The 25,231-nt window shown below is 32.9% G+C and overlaps 1 protein-coding gene across 4 annotated transcripts in view; it reads right to left on the bottom strand.

The window, feature by feature from the left end:
• Window positions 1-25,231, bottom strand: part of FSTL5 (follistatin like 5) — a 718,704-nt gene that overhangs the window by 94,782 nt on the left and 598,691 nt on the right. For 2 of the 4 annotated variants that reach the window (XM_001500089.5, XM_023636359.2), the window contains exons 11-12: window positions 19,699-19,725; window positions 9,348-9,466 (exon numbers count right to left, since the gene is read on the bottom strand). In XM_001500089.5, the coding sequence (XP_001500139.2) occupies window positions 9,348-9,466; window positions 19,699-19,725 (146 nt within the window). The remainder of the gene's footprint in view (window positions 1-9,347; window positions 9,467-19,698; window positions 19,726-25,231) is intronic. The other 2 variants (XM_023636361.2, XM_023636362.2) reach the window with 1 other exon arrangement.

Raw genomic sequence — 25,231 nt, 5'->3', positions numbered from 1 at the left:
GAGTCCTATCTTGTGAAATCCATTTCATCTGCCTGCCTGATTATTCATTTCATAGGTATTATTTATTTCAAAGTCTATATTTGCTTTAGAAATATGATCAGAACAGAGAGAAATGATATCTGTCAAAATGAAAATTGCTTGGTTTTAAAAGACATTTTAAATGAATCTATTTGTATTAATTTACCTTGAGGTTTTAACATTTTTATATTTAAATGGAGTAAATTATTTCTTATTGTTACAAGTCCATAGGATAAACAGGAAACAAAGTTAAACTTCTAAGGAAAAGGGTCAATTTGAATGAGACAGAATATTAGAAATTATATAAATTCCCCTTCCTTTCTTTAAATGTTCATCTCTTTTTTTAGTTTTGATAATGCACATTTTACAGATTTCTCTTTTGGGGGACATTAGTTGAGGAGCAAGGCAAACTTTATTGATTAACTTTCTAAGTATGAACGTGTAATCTCTCCTTGTAAATAGCTTACTGTCTTATAACTACCTAAAAAAAAGTTGGCATAAAAGTATAAATTGAGTTAATTTTACAATTATTGCATTATCTACATTTGGTTCAATACACTCTAATGTCATTTTCTGAATGAACATTTTTTAATTGAACTTTTTTTGTAGCACATAATCTCACGATGCAGACGGTGACACCTCATGTTGATCAAGTTCTTCCATCTTCCCATATTGTCCAGCACAGAAGTGCCTTATGTGGAAGACAGGTTTAACAGATTATGCAAGACTGTTACTGACTGAAAGAAATTATTTTGAAGTGTGATAGATTTATCTTCAAAAATTATAAAGCTGTTTATAATTATATACATTTCTATTTTTAAACTTTATTGTAATTTACACAAAAAGTTGCTCCACATAGGAATGTCGACAATGAGTACCATTACACTTTACCTTTTATGTCAACATTCTTTAAAAATTATTTTGGCATGTTGATATTATTTACTGTTAATTATTATTGCGAATGACATTACATTCTATTTCTTACCGCTATGTAGTGAAAGAATATTAGCCAAATAATTTATACATATGCATTTTTCTATGTTTGTATCAATTAAATAAAAACCATGAAAAGGGATTGATTTTTAAATCAGATTTCATAAACTTTCAGAAATAAATGTTACACTAAAAGAATAATTTAGATCTGCACCTATCTACTTGAAAGGCAGGGAGATACAGACCAAAGGCATGTTTTCTTTATCTTTTCTCTTTAAAACAACATATTTATTATATTGCTGACAGAATTACTTTTGTCTTGTCTCTTTTCTACTGATAAATTAGCTAGCGGTTCTGCCACACTATCCAGTTCAGAAAAATTCTTGAGTAATAACACGAAAACAATATTGAGTGAGAATTCACCCAAACTGACTCTGTGACTTAGTTCAATGCAAATTCTTTAAAATGCCTACAGATTATATAATCAGATATGTTATTATTTTATTCCATCTTTAAGTTTTCCAAATAACTTCAAAACTGAGCTATCAGATATAAATTTTTGTGAAATCATTTTAGTAAATATCTTTATGTTTAAAGTTACACTTTAAAGAGTTACTATTTTTTAATGAACGTCATGCTAGTATGTAGATTTTTTAAATATACTAAACTCATTTTCTTCTGCTCTCATCATACGGAATACATTTTTTTTCCTTAAAATAGAGGTGAGATAGGACTGACTGTTTCTGTCTTTCTCAGGATGGAAGAAAGAACACTTAAGAGAGTCAGTAAATAGTTCCAGTTTCTGAAACAAACACTTTGGTGGTGATTTCAGGCAACTTAGTGATGCTGCCAGTAGTTATCCCACTCCATTGTATGTCATATTACATTTCTTTAAAGCTGCAGAGATGAGATTTAAAATGGGATGGAACAATTGCCTTGTTGTTTGGCAAGTCCTAGATGAACTTTAGGTTTTGCCATTAATTTGCTAAACAATCCATATTGTGTCTTCTAAAAATGATTTAATAAAATTTTGTCAGTAAATTGCTAAATTAGAAACAAAAGGAGTTTTCATGGGCAATAAATTAGCAGGTAAATAAGAGATGAAAAATAATTTTGAGGCTAAAGTTTTGTTTTCCTTCTCATTCTTATTATATAGTTGTATCTTAAATTTCCAAGTAGAAATATATAAAATCATTATACAATAAAGTATATGGAGAAGTGCAAACTTGTCATGTTAAACTTTCAGCAATGATATTCTTAATTTTTAGCAATTTAAATATTTAATAAATAAAGGTGAAGGCATTAACTTACTATATTGTTTTCCTTCCTGATTCACCTCTCAAATTATTCAAAGTGAGACTTATGACCTATCTGAAATATGAAAATAATGTTAAAGAAATGACTAGCCTTCAGTGTTAAATTGCAATTTTGACAACTGTTATTGTAATATAAAATGTCAACAATGAGAAATCAAGCAAGAGCTCAGAAAATTAAAGTTAAATAGAAATTTTAAGAAATTTCAAGAAAAATAAGAATTAAAATTTAAACAAATAATTAAAATTATAAATCCAATCCACAGAATCATTAAAATAATTACACAATTTTTATCATAATTAGAAAGAAGGTTAATTAGAATTTGTGTAAGCCAAATTATCATCTTTCATAGAGGGACATCAATAGAAAATACCTAATATTGATAATTCATGAAATACCACTACAAGAAATTATTTTAAGTGATTAAATGTAATTGATTGTAGGAAGTGAGACTGGGAATAGTGAGGCATGAAGTAAGAAACTACTACTTTTTATCTAAGCTTTTTTGCATTATCTTATTTTTACCATGCAAATCTGTTACCATGAAAAAAGAAATAGGTAATTTTTGCGTGAATAAAACTAAATCTTAAACTGGAAACTGTAGTTTAAGATCCATATGAGACAGATTTACATGATTTTGTAAATCTCACGTAAAAAGGTTTCACATTTAAAGACATTTGTATGAATAATTTCTTATAAGTTAAATTCTTCAATTTTACCCTTAAGATGTTTCTATCGAAAAATCCAAATTGTAGTAAACAGGTTTCTTTTGAAAGTGAATAGAATGTACTTATATGTGTATAATGAGTCCTTATTACTCATATAAAAATGTTTAAAATGATGGCACTAGATTGTCTGAGACACATACATAATTCTGGTCACATTTATCCAAATAGCTTGACTGGCTCTTATTAACAATCTCTTGAAGAATATTTAAAATGCTATCGTAGATAAAATTACTTGACCCAATTAATATGCTATACAACTCCACTAAAATGCTGTTGCACAATTCACATGCTTCCCACTGTTGCTCCCCCAATGTAAGGCTTACGTAAAGTCTAATAGAAGGAAAATTTTAACACAGTGTGATTTTTAATGAAAGATTAGAAGACCTCTTTAAGTGTAGGATTTCAAAGACTAATTTCATAAATTTACTTCTTGTAAAATCTACAGAGTAATCTTCTAAGGAATAGTTAGAGGTAGTTTACATTGCTCTTTTGGGAAGCTCTTTGCAGGATATCATTGTAACCACAAAGGCATGAACGCTTACATTTTTATCATTCTATACCTCTTTGTAAGTTAATCCATGTTTGAGTAGAGATCCACCATGAAAAGAATAAGTGGGGAAACATTTCGATTATCACTGAATTCAAAAGGTTGCTCAGTGGCTTCTTGGGAAAATGAATTGTCAGCATCATACAAAGTGGCTGGTGTTTTAATAAGTATTTTTGTGGACTGAGTTTGGAAAAGTAATAACTGAATTAGAAACAGAATGAAATGCTGAAAAGGGAAATCTGGAGGTATTATTAAGGGAATCGATGAATGTCCTGAAGGCTGCAGAGCTTGAGGTGAGCAGAACACCAGCAAAGAAAGAAACCTGCACTGCTGTGCTCCCCATTCCTAATCTCACTTTCAATTTCTTCATACCTAATTATTCTGGACGCTATGGACAACCTGTTCCTGGGTACAAAGTCTAATAGACTACTAGCAGTATTGCTTCATAAAGGTAATTTTCATATGCGGAAATCCCAAACCTAGACAACAGAGAATTGAGAGGCAATTCTTATCAGACTTCCTGTAGAAAGTATGTTCTTCTGCAGCTCAGGATTATTTAAGTGGGAATTAAAACCAAGAATAGAACATTCAATTCCCAAAATATAAGACTCATGGATGATAAGATGTAAGTGATTTTCTTTTAAGCTCTTCTAATACCCATACGGTATGTATGTAGAACAGTACCTAGGTCTATGATAAGCAAACACAAGAGTAATTGAACTAAAAAGTACTAAATATTGGGGCCAGCCCCGTGGCGTAGCAGTTAAGTTCAAGCCCTCTGCTTCAGTGACCCAGGGTTTGCAGGTTCAGATCCCAGGTGAGGATTTACACCACCTGTCAAGCCAGGCTGTGGTAGGTGTCCCAGATATAAAATAGAGGAAGATGGGCACAGATTTTAGCTAAGGGCCAATCTTCCTCAAAAAAAAAAAAAGTATTTAAGATTAAAAGAGTGGTAGATAAAGATGACACAATCGTTGAAAACCAGAAGAGTGAAAAAGTTGGTAATCTTGGAAAAGGCTGTCATCCTTGAGCCTGTAATTTAAACATTTTGCCAAACCTATTTCAGTTTCAGTTCTGAATTCCCAAGTCTGGAGTAGAATTCTATTTGTTTGAAGTTCAATACTGTAGGTGACGAGATGAAATCATGTGTACAACTAGGATGAATATAGCAAGAATCCTATCTTGCAAGGCTACCTAACAAAGGAGCAAAAAAAGGAGATGAAAAGTATAGCTGAAGCATGTTGTATGAATCCCTACCAACTCACTGTCGAAAGCCGAGACCTGATGGAATCTGACATTGCACCAAAATTGAATTTTTATGTAGAGCAAGCAAAGAGCATCTTCCGAGAGTTTTGATGGAAGATTCTATATTCTAAATATTTCAGTTTTTATCTTAACTTTACTGACCAATGAGCTATATTGGGAGTTGCATTGCTACTCTTTTAATATCAACAGTGAATTTGAAAAATATTATATCCATGTGTAATTCTTTTTCATGGGAAAAAAAATTATTCCAAAGGACTCATTTCCACTACTCGCGTTCAAGAGATTTATCTTCTAAAATCCAGATGAACTAGCTTTTTTTTCTATTATAGAATTCCAAACTATCTTACACAGAGCATCCACACAGTACATTTTGACCATGTGATCTTGAATTAATAGACCCATGAGGTTATATTTACCCTGAAACATTCAATGATAAATTATTCTATGAAACATGTTTCAAAAACACATTAACAGAAGAACACTATTTTGTGAGAATTATAAATTGAGGAGAAATATTAAGGTGAGGAGGAAATTTTAAATATCATTAAACTTTGAGAATGTTTAAAAGAATGAACAGCGTAAGGCTCTAAGCAACAGAATTTTTATTACATTTATTTAACAAGTGTTACTTAACTACCTGCCATGTGTAAGGCACTGTACTAAGCATGTCAGGAGTACAAACACTAATTAAACAAGGTCCTTGAGCAAAAGAAAGAGTAAAGAGTGATGGTTAATTTTACATGTCATCTAAGCTATGGGGCCCAGTTGTTTTGTGAAGCTCTATCCTAAGTGTTGTTGTGAAGGTGCATGTGGAGGTGATTAAAGTTTATAATTAATTGACTTTAAGTAAAAGAGATCACCCTCGGTATGCAAGTGGGCCTTATCCAATCGGTTGAAAGCCTGGAGGTGTAAGAATGAAGCTTCCCAAAGAAGAAAAAATTCTCGCTGAAGACTTCAACAGAGAAATCTTGCTTGGGTTTCCAGTCTGCATACAGATTTCAGACTCAAGACTACAATAGCAAGTTGCACCTGAGTTTTCAGTCTGCTGACCCAAGCTGTGGATTTCGGAGTCAAGACTGCAACATCAACCCCTGTCTGAATTTCCTGCTGGCCAACTTGCCCTACAGGTTTCAGACTTGTCACCTCACCCACCATCACCTGAGCCAATTCCTTAAAATAAAAACATAGAGATAGAGAGAAGCAGAAACAGATACAGATATAGATACAGATATTAATCCTCTTGGTTCTGTTTTCTGGAGAAAAATTTTCTCCTTGCATAGTACTCAACAATTTTCTCATAAAATTATTTTGTAATTAGGAATGTAAATCTAGTGGAATGTAGCATCAAATAGCTTACACACTCTGAAATTGATATCTTTCTTGTGTTTAAACACAGAAAACAAAATAACTTCATACCAGAAATAATTATTTAGTTCAACATTTATTCTCAAAGCATAACACGATCAGTTTCTTTTTATTTCTACCACTGTATACTTGTCTATCATGAAAATGTCTATGTATACATATTCTAATTATTTAAGCTTATCTCACATTAAAGAATAAAAAAAAACAGAGCAATGTGATCTACCCTAGTCTCTATTTCATATAAGTGTATTATAATAATTACATAAAAATATGTCATTCTTTTATGGTACAAGCAAATGTCTCTATATTCTGCATTTAACAATTATAAGCAGAACAAAGTTTTAGCCATTTCATCATTCTCTATATTATTCTTAGTGCTTTAAAAATATATTGGTCAGCTGAAATGTACTTTTATTTTAATTTCAACATCCAAAGCAGTAGAAATGTTATAAATTTTTTAAAAACACACTATTTGATAGTTGCTATATTCCTAAAAATACAAATCTGGTTTTTATTACTCTTTATTGCTTACTCTTCCATTAGAGTATAGAAATTTTTGTAAATCTTTGTTTTATATAATGTAAGACTGTCAACTTTCTTTTCTTTTTTTTTTTTAAGACTGGCACCTGGGCTAACAACTGTTGCCAATCTTTTTTTTTTTTTCTGCTTCATCTCCCCAACCCCCCCCAGCCCCCCCCACCCCCTCACCCCCGTACACAGTTGTATATCTTAGTTGCATGTCGTTCTAGTTGTGGGATGTGGGACACTGCCTCAACGTGGCCTGAGAAGCCGTGCCATGTCCGGGCCCAGGATCCGAACCCTGGGCCACGGCAGCAGAGTGCGGGAACTTAACCAGTCAGCCACGGAGCTGGTCCCTCAACTTTCTATTCTTATATTTCTTTTCATTTTGCAATGTGCATTTCTAGCAAAATCCTATATGTGAGATGACTGTAAGATTTCCAGGGGCTACGACTTCGAAACTCCGATGCAGTAAATTAGTTCTTAACAGCCAATTATCCCTGCTTTGTCACTGTTGATGTGGATAAGGTTGATGTGTACGCTTATGGATAAGGGTTCTCAGATAGAAGGAAATGAGTTAAGGCTGTCATCTCTGGTGTTTGGTTTGTACCTCCCCTTCAATTTTTAATTTTTATAGAAAATTATATATAATTCATACAAATTTTATATATATAATTTCTCTCTATAGATATAGATATAGAGATAAATATACACAATTCTATATAGTTCTTACTGTAGCCGTTTTAGGAGGAAATATTCAAAAGCTTTGAAGAGAGGGAAATTCTGGTGAGTAAACTTTACATCCCTGTTGTCCAGACTCGTCACAAAACTGTCACATCAAGTTTTTGCTTGCTTTTTCAGATTTAGATTCCATACAGTTAAATTAATTCATCCAGAGCCATCAAAAAATGTTCCGGAAAAGCACGTTCTTTAAGACTTGAGTCAAACCGCATCGAACCATTTACTGATACTCTGGAATAGTACATATGTAGTGGACAAAGAAAATTCTTTGCCTCTAAATTTGCAAGTCAGATTCATGAGGTTACAGTTTTGTGATGACAAGTATGAATTTCACAGATTATCTTTTTAGTATTAGTAACTGAGGTTTCAGAATCTGTGATGTAACCGACACAGCTGTGTCAGTTAGCTGCAAAACTGCTAGTCCTGCAGGACTCAAAGAGAAACACTCTCCCAGAAAATCATTTTGCTTTTATTTAAATAACCATTTAGGTGCCACATTTTCTATACCCGTGTGATAGCCCAGATTTCTTATCCAAAAGGTTTTTATAAAAATATGAATGTGGTATAAAATTGAATGATTTGCTTTATCACAAGAAAATACTTATGATTGTAGCTATGTGTTTATTTATTTACACACACACCTTACTCAAAATGAGTTTAGTTAGTATTGATATTATACTACTATAAAACAAAATAAAGTTGCATGGACAATTTAAGACATTCATACTTGTAGTTAAACTATAGCTTAACAAAAATGGTAACAATTCTATTTTGTTATTTACCATATAACTGAAATATTTTTAAATTAAAATGGTTTCATTTGTTTTAAATAATTACAGACATATTGAATTAAATTCTTTCCTTTATTTAAAATAAGACGTCATTAGATTGCTTTGTCCTACAGAATATCTGGAAAGAAGCTGACCTATCTTATCTCACTCATAATTTTTTTTCTTCTCCCCCTTCCAGGGCATGGCTTTCAGATGTAAATTATCTTCATATGTCAATATATGACAACAATATTGAGTAGTGCTAGACTATAAATAAGAGTTGAAAATAAAGGATCTAAACTATGGTATTAAGTTTCTATTTTATTCATATTTCATGGCCATGCCAACCTTTAAAATGAGCATCAAGGGAGGGTTCCATGATGAGGCCTGCCACAAACTTATGTTAGGTGTTTGGTGTATGTCTGCACTTGTAGAGAACACATAGGTAACCTTCAATATTACATATTTTGGTGTGCATATATTTATGGGGAGATATATATAGCCATGGCAATATAAAAATAATTATAATTTCTTCTCTTGCAAAAAAAATACAATACCTAATATGTATAATCAACCATTTTGTCAGATATTCTTTTATTTTCTGAATTCTGTACCAAGATTTTACAGGAAAAACATCTTTATGGGGAAGACAAGGTACACATAAATAAACAAATAAAAGAATTGATATTTTCCCGTATAAATCTAAATCATTCATTCCATTGACACCTCATGAAAAAAGATATGAAGAATAAAAGGGAATCAACATCCATGAGGTATCGATGACACCCCAAATTTCCATCAGATCATCTACACGCTGTTTTCTTTCATTTTGTTAAACTAACTGTTGCCTACCAAAATGGGAGACCGTCTAAATTAAGGAGCAGGTGAAGTTATTAGGTTGTGTTCATTTTTGGTATTTCACTTCTATAGCGTTTATTTTAATTACAAGCAAGTAATTAGGATTACCCAATATATTACTGTCCTCCTTACATATAAAACTGCATAGAGTAACAGCCGATATCATAGTTTTAATATTTTCCTCCAAACACGTCTCATGCATGTATAGATCTCATTGTATTTCCAAAATATAATTCTACTTAACAAAATTGCTGCATAAAAATGCAAAGGAATTTTTTAAATACTTGCCTGAAATCCAAGGAGCTTTTCACTAGGTTTAATGTGCCTCTGAAATTCACATTCTATGGGTTGTATCACTTTGATGCCATCTTCATAAAAAACATAGAACATGTTCCCAATTCCCAGACCTTAGGAATAAAAACACATTCAAAAGTTCAAAAAAAAATTATCAGAAACCTTTACAACCAAAATTCAGTGCCCCACATATTACTGGCAGGAGTTCAATTTGTGAAGTCGTGTAATATTAATAAAGCAAATCATATGAGACCTTTACGGAATGCCCAAGCCACTTTGTGACATTATGCAGACATTCCACTTTATTCTCCCTGATCTGCAATTCAGTGATTTCCTTAATATAATTCAATAAATGTTTCATGTATTTTTAAATAATTATAAATGAAAATTATAAATTTGTTGATGCATAGATTATTTCTGATACCTCCCCTACTTAATTTAGATGTTAACTGAGGAACAAAAGCAGTTTTTATTTATTTATTTATTTACTTATTTATTTTTCCCTAGAAAGATTAGCCCTGAGCTAACATCTGAATCCTCCTCTTTTTTCTGAGGAAGACGCCCTGAGCTAACATCCCTGCCCATCTTCCTCTACTTTGTACGTGGGACGCCTGCCACAGCATGGCTTGCCACGTGGTGACATGTGCACACTGGGGATCCAAACTGGCGAACCTGTGCACTTAAACACTGCGCCACCAGGCTGGCCCCTATTTATTTATTTTTTTTGAGGAAGATTAGCCCTAAGCTAACATCTGTGCCCATCTTCCTCTACTTTATGTGTGGGACGCCTGCCACAGCATGGCTTGCCAAGCAGTGCATAGGTCTGCACCTGGGATCCAACTCAGTGAACCCCAGGCCGCAGAAGCAGAATGTGTGAAATTTACCACTGCGCCACTGGACCAGCCCCTAAAAGTACTTTTTAAAGGATCATATTTATTCTAGTATTGTTATTAGAGTTCCCTAGGGAATATGAAATTTCATTCTGTATAGGAATATAAAGACTTTTGAAACAAAAAGACCAAGTTCCCCAGAGTTTGGAGAATGTGTATTTTCCTAAACCACTTTTTGTAAATATAATCCTACATAGAGATCCTATATATCAATTTTTATACTGGCAGTAATTGGGGTCTATCTCTAGACTTTAAATCTTTAATTTAAGGTCTTAGAAAAATCTCAGTATAATCATTTAAATCTTATTTTTAATTTTTTTCACACTACAGATCTGACTGTGTGGCATCTCAGAAATTCATATCACTTTATAAATGCACACCTACTGGGTGCAGGATCCTACAAATGAGATACCTGGAATGCAGTTAAGGTAAACTGAGGCCTGCATCTGGGGAGCTTCTGCATATTCTTGTGCACCTGTTCTCTTTGTTGCCTCATCTTCTGCCTTGTTCTAACATACCCAGACCTAACCACATATAGTTCTTTCTTTTCCATTCCTCACCTGAGTAGCTCCCTTGCCCCAGTGTACTGGTTTCCACAATCATCTTTATTCAGTCTAATTATATCTTACAAGATTGAGTGATAGCACGTGTTCTTTAGAAGACAAGCAATGACAGTGAAATCTTAGTAGCTCGGAAAGCCAAACTATTGTTGCTTAAGATGTTTAAATTCTAAAAACAGCTACAAAGAGAAAGATAATTTATTTAAATACAAAAAAATCCCGTTTTTTATTTTAATTGAGAATACCTGCAAGTTCTGTTAAGTCAAGCCTGAGGATCACAATAAAAATGTATCGCTTTGTGAAAATATTTGTTTATTCAACTTAAGCCAAATTTATTCTTATTAATTATGTTCCTGGTTAATTAGAAATTCACCAATTTTTCCCATCTGGCCATGTGTCCATCTATTCTTATGATTTACAGGAAAATATATTCAAACATAATTACAACTTTATTGATGTTTATACATAGTATATAAATATCTTTTAGCAAATGAAATTATTTCTGTCTAATAATACATATACGTTTTAAGTGACCTCAGATTGTTTTGATACATCTTATTATTATTTTATAAATATTTTACAGTACTCACATTTTAATACACACAAGCTTTATCAGTTAATTATATATTATAATTCCACAGAGTATTACATTAGGATGGTATATTACTGATCATAATAGAAGTGGCAAAAACTAAATTCAATTTACATATATATATATTTTTTTTTTTTTCTAGAGGAAGATCAGCCCTGAGCTAACATCTGCTACCAATCCTCCTCTTTTCTGCTGAGGAAGACCGGCCCTGAGCTAACATCCGTGCCCATCTTCCACTACTTTATATGTAGCACTACTACCATAGCATGGCTTTTCCAAGTGGTGCCATGTCCACACCAGGGATCTGAAGCAGCAAACCCCAGGCCACCAAAGCAGAACGTGCAAACTTAACCCCTGCACCACTGGGCCAGCCGCAGCAAGTTATATTTTTAATAAAAAAAATTTAGTAGTTGTCAGCTATTATTTATAATTAATAGCTGTGCGTAAATAAATATAAATTCTGTGCCCAAAGGATTTAACAAAAAAAACAACGCTTTTTATGCAAAAATATTTGTATCAGCAAGCTTCCACATAAGATTTATGTGTGCTATATATCAATGACTATTAATTTAACGTTATTGGTTATTGAAACTTCTGAACATAACCAAGTCATAACGTAACGTCTGCTTTTCAGTTTTCAGTTGTCAGTTACATACTGTTTGATGATTATTACAAAGCTTATAACGTTTTTTTTTTAAAGATTGGCACCTGAGCTATCAACTTGCCAATCTTTTTTTTTTCCTTTTTTGCTTTTTCTGCCCAAATCCCCCCAGTAGATAGTTGTATACTTTTAGTTGTGGGTCCTTCTAGTTGTGGCATGTGGATTGCCGCCTCAACATGGCCTAAGCGGCGCCATGTCAGCGCCCAGGATCGAACCAGGGACACCCTGGGCTGCGCGTGAACTTAACACGCGGCCACGGGGCCGGCCCCCCTTATAACATTTTTGAATGAATGTCACTCTGCTCTTCAACTGCTGCAAAATTCTGCTTCACAATCAGGAATTTGAATATGTTTGAACCTGACACTCGTCTAAATCCAGATTATTTTCAAAGTTTCTTGAAATATTTCCTGCCCTTACTCCTATGGATACTTTTATTATATTATGTTACCATATTCTGTACATAATCAGTGGGATTCCACTACATTCCTGCTGAGGAAATTTTGAGCTGTATTTTCCTCTAGAGCCCACTTAATCCCTCCAAATCACTTGTTCAAATCTGATAGTCTATATTCCTGCTCTTTAAAATACGAATCACACATCAGCATTTTTCAAAGCATAAACTACTTTCCAGGATGCAAGTTATTGAAAAAATACAGATATCATAAAGGAGGGTTTAGTTTGCTTTTGCATTTTATTATTTTCAGTAGGAATAGAACTCCTTAGTGTTTATGAAATAGTAATGCCAACAAAATACTATACATAAATATATTAGCTAAAATAATAATTATCGACTGAACAGCTATATATCAATCACTCTGCTATGAAATCACTTTACCTATCCCTATAGAGCCCTTTATGAGTTCCTCCCCTCCCCACCCACAGGAGGTATAATTTACCTTTTATTTTTTTTCTAGACATATTTTGTTCATGCAAAGTTTTATTTAGATTTTAGCAGCAGAATTTATGATCTGAATATAAGATGCAGATGTGTTTTTTTTAAAATTTTCTGCTGTAATATTGTATATATATGCATTTATTATGAATACACTCAGCATAGGATAATATAAATTGTCTGATGATGGAGAAGTTGGTCAGTGAAACATACAGATTTTCATTTGGGGCATTCACTAGCTTTATTTGTAGAGAAAGCAATAACATATTTGTGTATATTTGGTATAAGAATTAAGTTTCTACATCTTAACTTTTTTTTTTAATGGAAGAATGTAACAAAGGGAAATAAACTCCATTCTCTGGATTCAGACAGTTCAGAGACACATCACGGCTATAGAACTTACTGTTGTACCATGGGAATGTTGTTTAGTCTGTGTCTTGATTTCCCCATCTCAAACTCAGAGGTAATTATTGTACTTACATCATGCTGCTGTAGTAAGAATTAAATAAGGTGGAGAAAGTAAAACATTTACCCAGAGTGACTGGCACACCATAAGATCTCAAGAAAGAGTAACTGTCACTATTTTTATGACTGACATTATCTCTTCTTTGAAACATTAATGGATAAAAATCAAATAATGACATGGTGTATAACCAGAATTTCATTACTGTTCTCATGTTTTCCTCAAATCTATACTGTGAGATATACTGTTAAATTTCAGTTTTCTATGATATCAAATTCTATGAATCCATGAGCTTGCTAAAGGATCAACTTCATTTTCTACTAGAGAAGTTCTCAAGGTTGATCCTGTCAGTGGGTTTGCAAAGTGAAAACTATTTTCATAATAATACTGAGACATCATTTGCATTATTTTCTCAGTCTCACAGATTAGATCCTCACAAATGTAGAGTGTAGTTTTCGACAGGCTACATGACATGTGATGTCATGAGTGAAATCACAACAATTCAATGCAGAAGCAGAAACAGGAATCCAGCATCTTGTATTCAGTCAGACACTGAAAAAGATTTGCAGAATATAAAACAATGTGAGCCTGCTCATTGTTTTGTTGGAAATATAGCTTTAAAAATAATGTGTTATTTACGGCTACAGGTAATAAGTTTATTATGGTTATTTTTAATAAATTACAAAATACACATTTAAAATTTTCTGTTTTAATTCTAATATGGTAAATATAAGTGGACAGAAATAACTCATATGAACAAAAGCTCTTTGAGTTCTCAATAATATGGAAAAGTGTAAAAGGAGTGTTGAGTTGCAAAAAGTTTGATAACCATGAGGGTTCGATTACAATTCTATCCTCACTAATGCCTTCTATTGTGGAGATTACAAAAGTTCTTGATCTCAGTGAAAGTTTCACCACTCTAGTCACAGGAAAGACTGGCAAAATGTGCAGGCTGTTTTTTCTTTTTCCATCCCCTGGTGAAGACAGACATAGGTACTTTGTCTTTTCCAGGTCGATTGTTAATCTAAGGGAGTATGGTGGCTCTAGAAACTGATTCATAATTCGTTTGTTCCTTTTGAGCTTTCTTTTTGCTTTGTTTTTCTTTCTATGCAGAGAAGGACATAAGCAGGAATTACTTGCAGTCTCATAAGAGAGAAGAATTTCCCAGAGGATTTTTAAACCAATACTGCACCTTTAAATACATGAAATGGACTGAGAAAAAATGGTGTAATACACATTCTTGTTTCAATCCTTTGAGGACAGCTGCTCAAGAATAATAGTGTATTGTGATAATACAATTATTTATTATATATAGCCTGTATATTACTTAATTTATATCAACAATAAAATTTGGTTAATTTTTTTGGGGGGAGATGAGGAAGATTGGCCTTGAGCTAACATTTGTTGCCAATCTACCTCTTTTTGCATGAGGAAGATTGTCGCTGAGTTAACACCTGTGCTAATCTTCCTCTATTTTGTCTGTGGGATGCTGCCACAGCATGGGCTTGATGAGCAGCGTGTAGGTCCACACTCAGGATCCAAACCCACGAATCCTGGGCTGCTGAAGCAAAGCGTGCAAATTTAACCACTACGCCCCTGGGCCGGCCCCAAAATTTGGTTAATGTTTGATTATTGGATAAATATTTAAGTCAATAACAAAAGAGATTTTGTGGTGATGTTTGTCTTCCCCCGACTTAGATTGCCATTACTTTAGCATTTAAGTTACGGTCAATAGCAATTTATGATTCCACGGTGCAGTGATTTGATAACTAATCACAGATGATTCAATAAGTTTTGGTGTTATATAAAGTTCTTTATTTAGTGATATTATTCTTTTCACTTTTGAATGATCCTAAACTTACTCATCTCTTTTTTGAAGTATAGAAGAAATCTTTTTAGCTAAAGAAAAATATAGTCAGGAATAGATGGTATACATGGCATTTCTCACCCTGAATAACTCAGCAGAGATAGATTTTTGGTTCATGAATGTTCCCATTTTTTATATTTTTATCTTTAGAACTGAAAAGCTTTTCACACACAGGAACATCATACCATTGTACCTCAATAAGATCTTTATGTGATGTTCCACTAAAATAAGACTAGCGCTTTCATTTTTGCTAGAAAGTTTTTTGAGAGTGATTATGTCAATCTCCTTATTAGGTACTATTAATCCAGGAAGAATATTATCTAAAACTATTCCTTTTGAGTCATTGGACAATTTCCTGAACTTCCAAAGATAGGCTGGAAAAACTGAATAGAAATCTGCATGGTTGATTTCACATTTAATAATTAACATAGCAAAGCTTATAACATAATAGAGTATTTGTTATATAATTAATACTAGTGCAACCATATATATACTTATAGATATGCACACACATGTATGTGTGTACACATGTACACAGACATATATATGTATACATATATACACATATATCTGCAAAAGGATATCTCTTGTCAGGTCACTTTTCTGATTTGAAAAACTTTTTTATAAGAGAATTTAAAATGCTAAAACAGTTAGGCTGACATTAGTTTTTAACAGAAAGAGTAGCAAACTGGCCAGTGGAAATGGTGACAGCTTGATCACAGTTTCAGTGGCATCATGTACTAGCCGTTGGAAGGCTTGGTCTCTACCTCCCCCAATTCGATGACTTTCTAAGTTTCATGCATTGGGAAACTTTATGCTGTGAAAATGCTCCTTTTGCATTTTAAATATTTCTTCAATATTACTGTGAGGCAGTAATCAGGTCCTGAGAACCTTAGCTTTTTTTTTTTTTCCCCTCTAAAAATAATTATACAAGAGGCTTATGGAACACACTAAGTAGGCACCTATATTATTCTGTATTTCCCAACCTCATCTGCAATGTATAATTGTCTGGCCAATGAAACTGTGAATGTTAGGCTGAAGGAGTTAAGAGCTGACCTATTTCTAGATCTCTTTCTTCCCCACCTTGGCCATATTATATATCACAAAGCTAATCAGATTATGATGTACCATGTAAACTTTGTTGTAAGATTTCACTACAATTTCTAGAAATTTCTACCTTGTGTTGGTTAGTGTTAATTAGCCCAGCTGATATAGTGATTTACTTTATTTCTATAATATATTTGTTGTGAAGAGATTAATAAATATTTACAAAGGTTAGGACAGTCAATTTTTATAAATATAGAAAATAATTTTTTGCTTTCAAATCATTAGATATCACATCAAACCAGTATTTCCCAAAGTAGATTCTATTTGATGTTGATCCTGCAGATATCCATCAAAATAATTCCATGTTATAATAAATTTAGAAAATCCTATGTTATATAATGAACCACCTTACATCCGTCCTTGGAGTTTGAAGTTTGCATATTTAAAAGTTCAGACCAATCTTGCAGTGAATAAAATGGTTTAACTTCCTGTGATTCAGTGCTTATAATAAATGAAAACACTTACTATTAAGTTAGACCATATAACATATACTCAAACTGTTGTCCACTAGGAAATATTTTATTAGATTATATTTGATTACAAGGTCATAAAACTATTGCAGAAGAAAACCAATCATACTGAATCTTTTAATGTGTATTTTAAAATCACATAGTAAAATTAGTTGTCAGTAAGAACAATTTAGCCTTTAACTTACTAGATTAAACCCTCTTTAGGGTAGAAATTAGATCTTATCTTTATATTTCCAGTGCTTTCAAAGTGCTTGACATTTAATAGGCTTGTTAAAGCATTTATCAATAAATGAGTGAAACATTGTCTCTCTACACTCCTGCAAACTACAATGATGATTACAGAAGAAGAACTGAAAAGAGAACTCAGAAAAAAGAGAGGAGAATGTGCTTCCAGCTTAAATATCCATGTGATTATTAAGATAATATATATTAAATTCAGTAAAATTGATTTAAAGAACAAAGTTCTGGCTAAGCTAGATTCTTATGGTCATGTTTAAAAAATAATTTTTCAGTTAAGCAAATATTATAGTTTTAACACTTGCATATAAGTAAAATGAAGTTATGAAAGGTATTATCATTTTCAACTCTCCTTCCATTACTAATCTTAAAATGCCTGAAATTCTTCAATTGGTTCTCTCTGGGATAAATTTCCCTTGGAGGGTGAAGAGACAAGCTTACAAACAGAAAGCCCTGCTAGAGCAGAAATAAAAGTGGATCTCAGAAATATTTGAGATGTATATAGATATAGATAGACATAAAACAAGAAATATTTCTTATTTGTTATTATCCTATCTTTTAAAAATAGAGGTGGAAATTTGCTTTGAAAGCTTCAGTTGGCTATTATTTTAATTAATTTTTATGAAATAATTCTACACACTGTTGGAGTTCAGTGATTCCTCAAGCTGGTTGATTATCTCTGGCCATCATTACTATTATTACATGCAATCATTTCTAATTGTAATGCCTTGCCAATAGCTGTGGCATTATAACAAATAGTTTAGAGATGCCTGTGAATCTAAATCAAGCTTATTATTTTCTCAAATATATTATTTTAAATCTTGTTTATTCTAAAAAATAAAAAAGGACTCTGATGATAATTTTACATGAAATAAAAGATTTTAAAAATTTACTTAAAGTCATTTCTTGTGTATGTCTTAAAATTATCTGCAAAATATACTAAATAGCTATTTTTTCTCAAGTACACATTCTGTGTCAAACAAAGACATGAACCTTGTAGGACATTTGTTCCACGCCAAAACGTCCTTTACATGTGGTCCTTTCCAAAACGTCCATGAGTAATTTAGTCCATTCCAAATGGTTCTGGATAGGATCCAATATCAAGGACCTTTTGGCATGGACCAAATATCTGATGGACATTTTGGATAGGACCAAATGTCTGTTATTATCATCATGAAGATTAAACACATCATTGATTGATGGAGAATAATTATTGAGAGTATACATTTTCAAACACTAACAGAAGAAAAATTTAAATAGATAAAAATGGTTTTATATAACAAATCTTCGTGTGATCTTAATTAACTGGAGGTCTCCTACACTTCTAGGGGTAGCCTGAAGAATATTATATTATTATTAAATATTAGCTATTAAAAACTAATATAAAATTTTTCTCAGAAATTAACCAGCGAAGCCAGATCCTTGGTACCTGGTCTCTGACTACTTAGGTTTTGTTCCTTTCATTACAATTGTAAAATAAAATTACTTTTTTAAATGCCCAGAGAAATTTTTATTTGCTCTCAGGAAGGAAGAGAATATAAAGAAATGTTGTCTAACAGATGTGTTAATGCTAGTTTCAGTAACACTTGAATTTGTAAATTCAAATGTGAAATATCTAAGTGGAACAAGATGAGAAGGCATAGTTACACCAGAACCTCTTTAGTAAGCCCGACTTTACAGGAGCCTACATGAAAGATTCGAGGAGCAACAAATACCAAGGACAAAAACAAAAGTGGTATGCCTCATCATTGAGAACAAAATTGAGATGGCTAAATTCCGGAATTACCTGAAGGTTATGAGACATGGTCCTCACAGTAGCGGTGACTACAGGTCATATAGGAAGCTATAATTAGGGAAGAGGAAGTTTGTCTAGGATAGACTGTGAAGGCAATGATTTTAGCCATTGCTTACTACGATTGTAAGGATGACTTGTGCACATTTTTATCCTAAGAATTGAACTAAAGCACATGGGATATTTGAGCACCTGGTCAAATACTTTCTTCCAAGACTTTATCATTAAGAAAAACAATAACAATAACAATAATAAATAACAGTAGATACCATGTATTGAGTGTAGACTGTATTTAAGGAACTGATAACAACCCTACTGTGTATTAACAGTTGTCCTGATTTTTGAGATAAGAAAATTGTGATGTAAAGAGGCCCTAGGCTATATAGTGGTAGAGATCGGATTTGAATCTAGGTCCTTCAAGTTTATAACCTATTTTCTTAAACAATTTATTATATTACCTTCATAAGACACTAGTTTTTAAATTTTCCTTTTGATAATCTAAATCAGGGTTTATTATATACATTCTGTTTAACTAAGTTTGCTTTTATTTCTTTGACTTACTTTTATACCCTGAAAAGTATTTCAATATATTGTAATATAACTTCCTAGTTACATATCAATAATAAATCAAGTTGATGAGGAATGAGAAATATTTTTAACGGTAGCACATTTATAGAAGAATATTGACTTATAATCAAATAAAAATGTTGAGTCAACATCAAAACAAGGTAATTATTAAGACTGATGGTTAACACATCTATTAAAAATTAAGCAAAATAATCATAACAATAAGAAACATAATGGAATTTAGTACCTTCTTCTCTCCATAATATGTTAGCTACTGCAGCATGTGAAAAAGAAAAAGGAGAGGAAAAAATGAGTAAAGAGAACTTCAATTGCATAGTAATATAAATAACTATTAAAGAGGTAACAATCTCTAGGATAGAACATGTACGTAAAAGGAGTGACTGTGAATTCAACAAACTAAATTAACAAAATAGTAAAACACTGAGACTAGCTAATAATGCTCTGTTCATTTCTTGAAACAGCCAATTCTTCTTTGGAATACAGATTTTGTTAATAAAGAACATTTTGTGCATCACTAAAAAGAATGGGAATGGGATATTTAAGTTAATTTTATTGAAATACATCTTTAGAACAAGCATTGGTAGTTAAAACTATTTATTTATTTGACAGTATAGTTAGAAGTTACTAATTAAAAAGCTGTATTTTTAAAATTCTCCATAATCACAATATGTAATATTCCTACATAATATGCAATATTTCTGAGCAAGAAGACTTCTTGTCAATACAGGATTTTGAACACAGAAGTGACCTATTTTTAAGTAGTATATGTTTCCACTTTTTAAACCAGATGGAATGAAATATATCTAAATATATCTTGCTTATTTCAATGCACAATAATGAGTCATCTTAAATTGTTTCTGGAAATAGGTTTATTAGACCTTGGATAGGGACCAAATCAATAGAGAGTTAAATATTAAGATAAAGATAAAGAGCAAATATCAATTAGAAATATTCTTGAGGAAATCTCTGCCTCTCTTACTAATTGAAAGTTTCCCAAATTCTATAGGTTTTCAAGGCAAAATACTTTAAGAGTAACTAATGGAAAATCTTATACACATCTAATTATTCCATGAATATTTTAACCCTATTAAAGCATAATCACTTTTTTTAAAAAAACTGAATCCCCCCAGTGAATGTAGCAGGATGTAGCAGTCTAGCACTCCTAGGTGGAGGCTGAAGGCCCAAGTCATGCAGGTTTCAGCACCTGCTATATTTTTTAAAATAAACTTTTGGAGAGTAAGCACCTTTTGTGATTCTTGGTGTTTTTAATTCCTTAATAATATTTATTCAAATATGCATGCATGATACATATATCCTTTCAGGACATTTTGTGGTGCTGTTCTTGTTGCCTACAGTGTGTTTGCAATGACTATGAAAAGGATAGATCCTATTCGCAGGAAGAGGACATAGACTTGCAAGGACAAAGAACCAGGCTAACAAATAATTACAACCATGTGGCAGCTGCAATCAAAGAAACAAAACTCAGGCTCAGGGGCTAAGGATATGACAGAATGATCATCTCTGGGGCAAAGGCTGGGCAGTGGAGGGACAGCTTCATTGGATTGGTGATGCTCAAGCAAGATAATGTTACCCAAGCTTACAAGAAGGATGTGTGGTGCAGGGGGGTCAAAGACATTCAAAGTATACCAACATATTCAGAGGGATTTCAGTAACTGAGTATATTTGAAGGGCAAAATTGATAGAAGATGAGGCCAGACAATTCGTCCTTGATAATATCAAGAAAGCCTTTTGTACACATTGCAAAGGAGATTAAATTTTCTTCTGTAGGCTCAGGAAAGATGGAGCCATGATTAGACTTATCAGTATTTTTCTGGCTTATTAAAAAAGGTAACTGGATATATTTTCCATCATATTTCCATCCATTCACTGAGTGAATATTGAGTGAGTGCCTAGCATGTGCCAGACATTGTATTCAGTGCTACAATACACAGATTAGAACAGGCCCACTCTCTGGGTTAATAGCGTTTATATTCTAATGAGGAGACAAAAAAAATCAGTATTCAAATAGGAAAAAATTTCAAAATTGCAAATTTAATGTGTTATGAAAGAGAGGAAGAGTAATGTGAATGCATTTAAAAGGTGGATTAGACATAGTTGGTAAAACTGGAGGAAACTTCCCTAACGATACTGTTGAAGGTGATGTCTAATAGATGAATAAGAGTGAACTGGGTGAGGATTGTAAGGATGAGATTTCCAGATATAGGAAAAAGCATGCACAAATCCTAGTGGCATATGCAAACACTGTTATTTTAAAGGACTAAGGACAGAGATATTTTTAAGATAGGCAATCATTTATGAGAAAAAAATACATGGTTTGTGATATTAACATCAGATAACTTAAAATTCAAGGCACTACATATTGAACTTAAAGTCATGTAAGTTAAAAACATAGCATTACAATATGAGGCAAAAACTATTAAGACTGGATACAAAAATGATATATCCACAATCATATTCTGCTTCTTTAACTCATCACTGTTAGTATTTGAAAAGTGAAGAGAAGACAAAGTTTCAATAATACAATTATTAAGACTGAATTAGTATTTTTATAATGAATGTTGTAGTATGCAAACAGAAAGTGTCTTCCTTTCAAGTTTTCTTGAAAGATTTTCAAGAGTGCTCAGAAAGTAAACTAGAAAATAAAAAGTCTCTATTTTTTATGTATATTCCAATAAGCATTAATAGTTTAGACATTTTCAGACAACAATAAAGTAAATATGAAATGTATAACAAGCATCTAAATCCAAAAAATTCTTCAATAAATTAAATATTTTAAAAAAATCAAATATAATCACAATTCATATAAAACAACAAAAATGAGAATTTGACAAGTGGACGCAAAATGTTTTGGCCAAAAGATAATGCATAGACTTAATCGATGCATTACTGAGCAAAATAGATGAGAAAGAGAAAGAAGAGAGTAGAAGGAGGAGGAGGCAGAGAAGGAGCAGAGAGGAGGGAAGAGCAAGGGAAGGAAGAAGAAGGAAGAGAAGGAAGAAGGAAGGAATGACTGTAGCTACAATGATTTGGAATTAATATAGACATTTTGCTGGTAAATTTGATAATCTTATATCATAAAAAATCCAAGGATATATTAATATACCAACTAAACATAAAGAAGAAAATTGAATGAAAATAACCATGGTATCAATTGAAACATTTTCTTAAAATGGTTTCTTCCCAAAATACTCTTAGGGTTTATAGAGATTTTGTTTGCTTGCTTGTTTGTCTTTTTGCTGAGGAAGATTTGCCCTGAGCTACCACCCACACCAATCTTCCTCTATTTTGTATGTGGGTCACCTCCACGGCATGGCCACCGATGAGTGTTGTAGGTCTGCACCTGGGAACTAAACCCAGGCCACTGAAGTGGAGTGCACTGAATTTAACCACTAGGCCACAGAGCTGGCTCCAGGTCTGTAGTTTTTATGATGAGTATTTATTGACATTCAAGAATCATATACTTCAAATTGTATTAAATATTGTTAGAATATCAATTAAGATGGAAACATTGGTATTCATTTTATAAAGTCAGCAAAAGTGATGGCAATAATCGATAATAGCAGCAGAGCAAAGGGAATTATAGGACAAATTCACTAATGACAAAAATTGTAAACAAAATGAAAGCAAAATTCACCAGGATATTAAAAGTTTGATCATAGACAGGAATCCTGTTGGAATTAAAAAATGATCTGGTAGGAATTTAGTTAAGAAATCAATTAATTTAGTACAATATTTTAGTATAGCTAATGAGAATAATCAATATAATTTAAGTAAACAAATATAATCTGATAAAGTGCATCACATATTACTAAGTGTAATATAAATACTCTCAGTGATCTAGTAAACTGAGTAGAGGCATATTTCATAGTAATGAAAAATTAACAAACACCAGAATAGTAAGCTGAGAGTCAAACTAATGGATTGTGGTTGTCATCAGAAATTAATTTTTTATGAACTAGACAATTCATTAAGCCAAGAAATAAATATAAATTGTATAAGTAATATAAATTAGAAAATAAAATAATCAAAATGTGAAGATAAAATGAGTCACAAAAGAATAAATTAAAAGTACACATAAAGTTAGTAAGAAAGTTCAGTTAAGTGACAAGATAAGAACACAAAAAAACTATATTCTTACATAAGAATTAGAAAATATAATGCACTTTATTTACATAGCTCAAAACATAATGTATCAATAATATACCAAAACAAAAAATATAGCAAATCAAGTGTAATATTCACCAAAAATACACTGATGGAAAACTATATTATTCCTAGATCAAGAGAATGAATTTTATAAAGACAAAATTTATTTTGAAATTACTAAATTTAAAAATTGCATGTATTATTTTTGTCTATTTAGAGCATGTTCCATTTTATTGTATACAGTTAGAATGTGCATTAAACTTAAAAAAAAATTTGAGAAAAAAATCAAGGATGGTGTCAAGATGGAAGCATAAGTGAACTCTGAACTCACTTCCTCCCACAGACAAAACAAATTCACAACTACTCTTGGAAACATTACCCCTGAGTGAGAACTGAAAACTGAATGAAAAGAACCCCCACAACAAGGGACAGTGCAGACTGAGATGGAAGAGGCAGCAATTCCTTTCTTGGAGGAAAAAAAGCCACCTTTGTGAGCCACAGAGCTTCACAGCCAGTTGGGAGCAATCCTAAGGTACAAAGCCTTCCCCAGAGGAACAGGGGGTCTTAGTGGGGGAGCATTACCACTATAAGCAGCTTTTGGACTGAGCACAACTGAGACGAGTGTTTTAATATCTGGCTTTCCTGGCTACTAACAAGAACAAGGAATACCCCCAGCAAAGCTATCAGATATAAAAGGAAAAAAAACCAGCTCTTAAAGGGCCCACACACAAATTCACTCATTTTAGAAAGCAACCTAAAATCACCAGAAAGAAAGGTGAACAGTCCTTTGGGGAAAAGAGACTCACCTGATAGGTTCTGAGTGCATCTCCATGAGAGATGAGACCTCTCCAGGGACTGAGACATTGGTGGTAGCCATTATTGTGACCTAGTAAAGGCATGCTTACACAGATGCTGGCAGATGCATTGGAGTTCTTCCTCTGGACTGTTAGACCAGGGTCTGCTCCACCCACTAGAGCAAAGATTTAATCCAGCTGAGCCAGGTTAGGCAACATGCCCTAGGGACTGGCCCCACCCAACAGCAAGCACTCAGGCAACTTATGGGTTAAAAAAGGGGCAAAATATCTGAACAGACATTTCTCCAAAGAAGATATACATATGGCCAACAGGCACACGAAAAGATGTTCAACATCACTATCAGGGACATGTAAATCAATACTAAAATGAGATATCACTTTACTGTCATAAGAATGGCTATAATTGGGGCTGGCCCAGTGGCACAGTAGTTAAGTGCACACATTCTGCTTTGGCGGCCCAGGGTTCACTGGTTCGGGTCCAGGGTGTAGACATGGCACCACATGGCAAGCCATGCTGTGGTAGGCATCCCACCTATAAGTAGAGGAAGATGGGCACAGACGTTAGCTCAGGGCCAGTCGTCCTCTGAAAAAAGAGGAGGACTGGCAGATGTTAGCTCAGGGCTAATCTTCCTTGGGAAAAAAAAAAGAATGGCTATAACTAACAAGACAGGAAATAACAGTACTGATATTCCTCAAAAAATTAAGACTACAACCTCCAGATGATCCAGCTATTCCACTGCTGGGTATTTATCCAAAGAACATGAATGGGTAAAGATA

Source organism: Equus caballus, chromosome 2 (genome assembly GCF_041296265.1).
Source record: "Equus caballus isolate H_3958 breed thoroughbred chromosome 2, TB-T2T, whole genome shotgun sequence".
Taxonomy (NCBI): domain Eukaryota; kingdom Metazoa; phylum Chordata; class Mammalia; order Perissodactyla; family Equidae; genus Equus; species Equus caballus.
The sequence above is the reverse complement of the archived record's forward strand: the minus strand, read 5'-3'. Positions and strand labels throughout refer to the sequence as shown.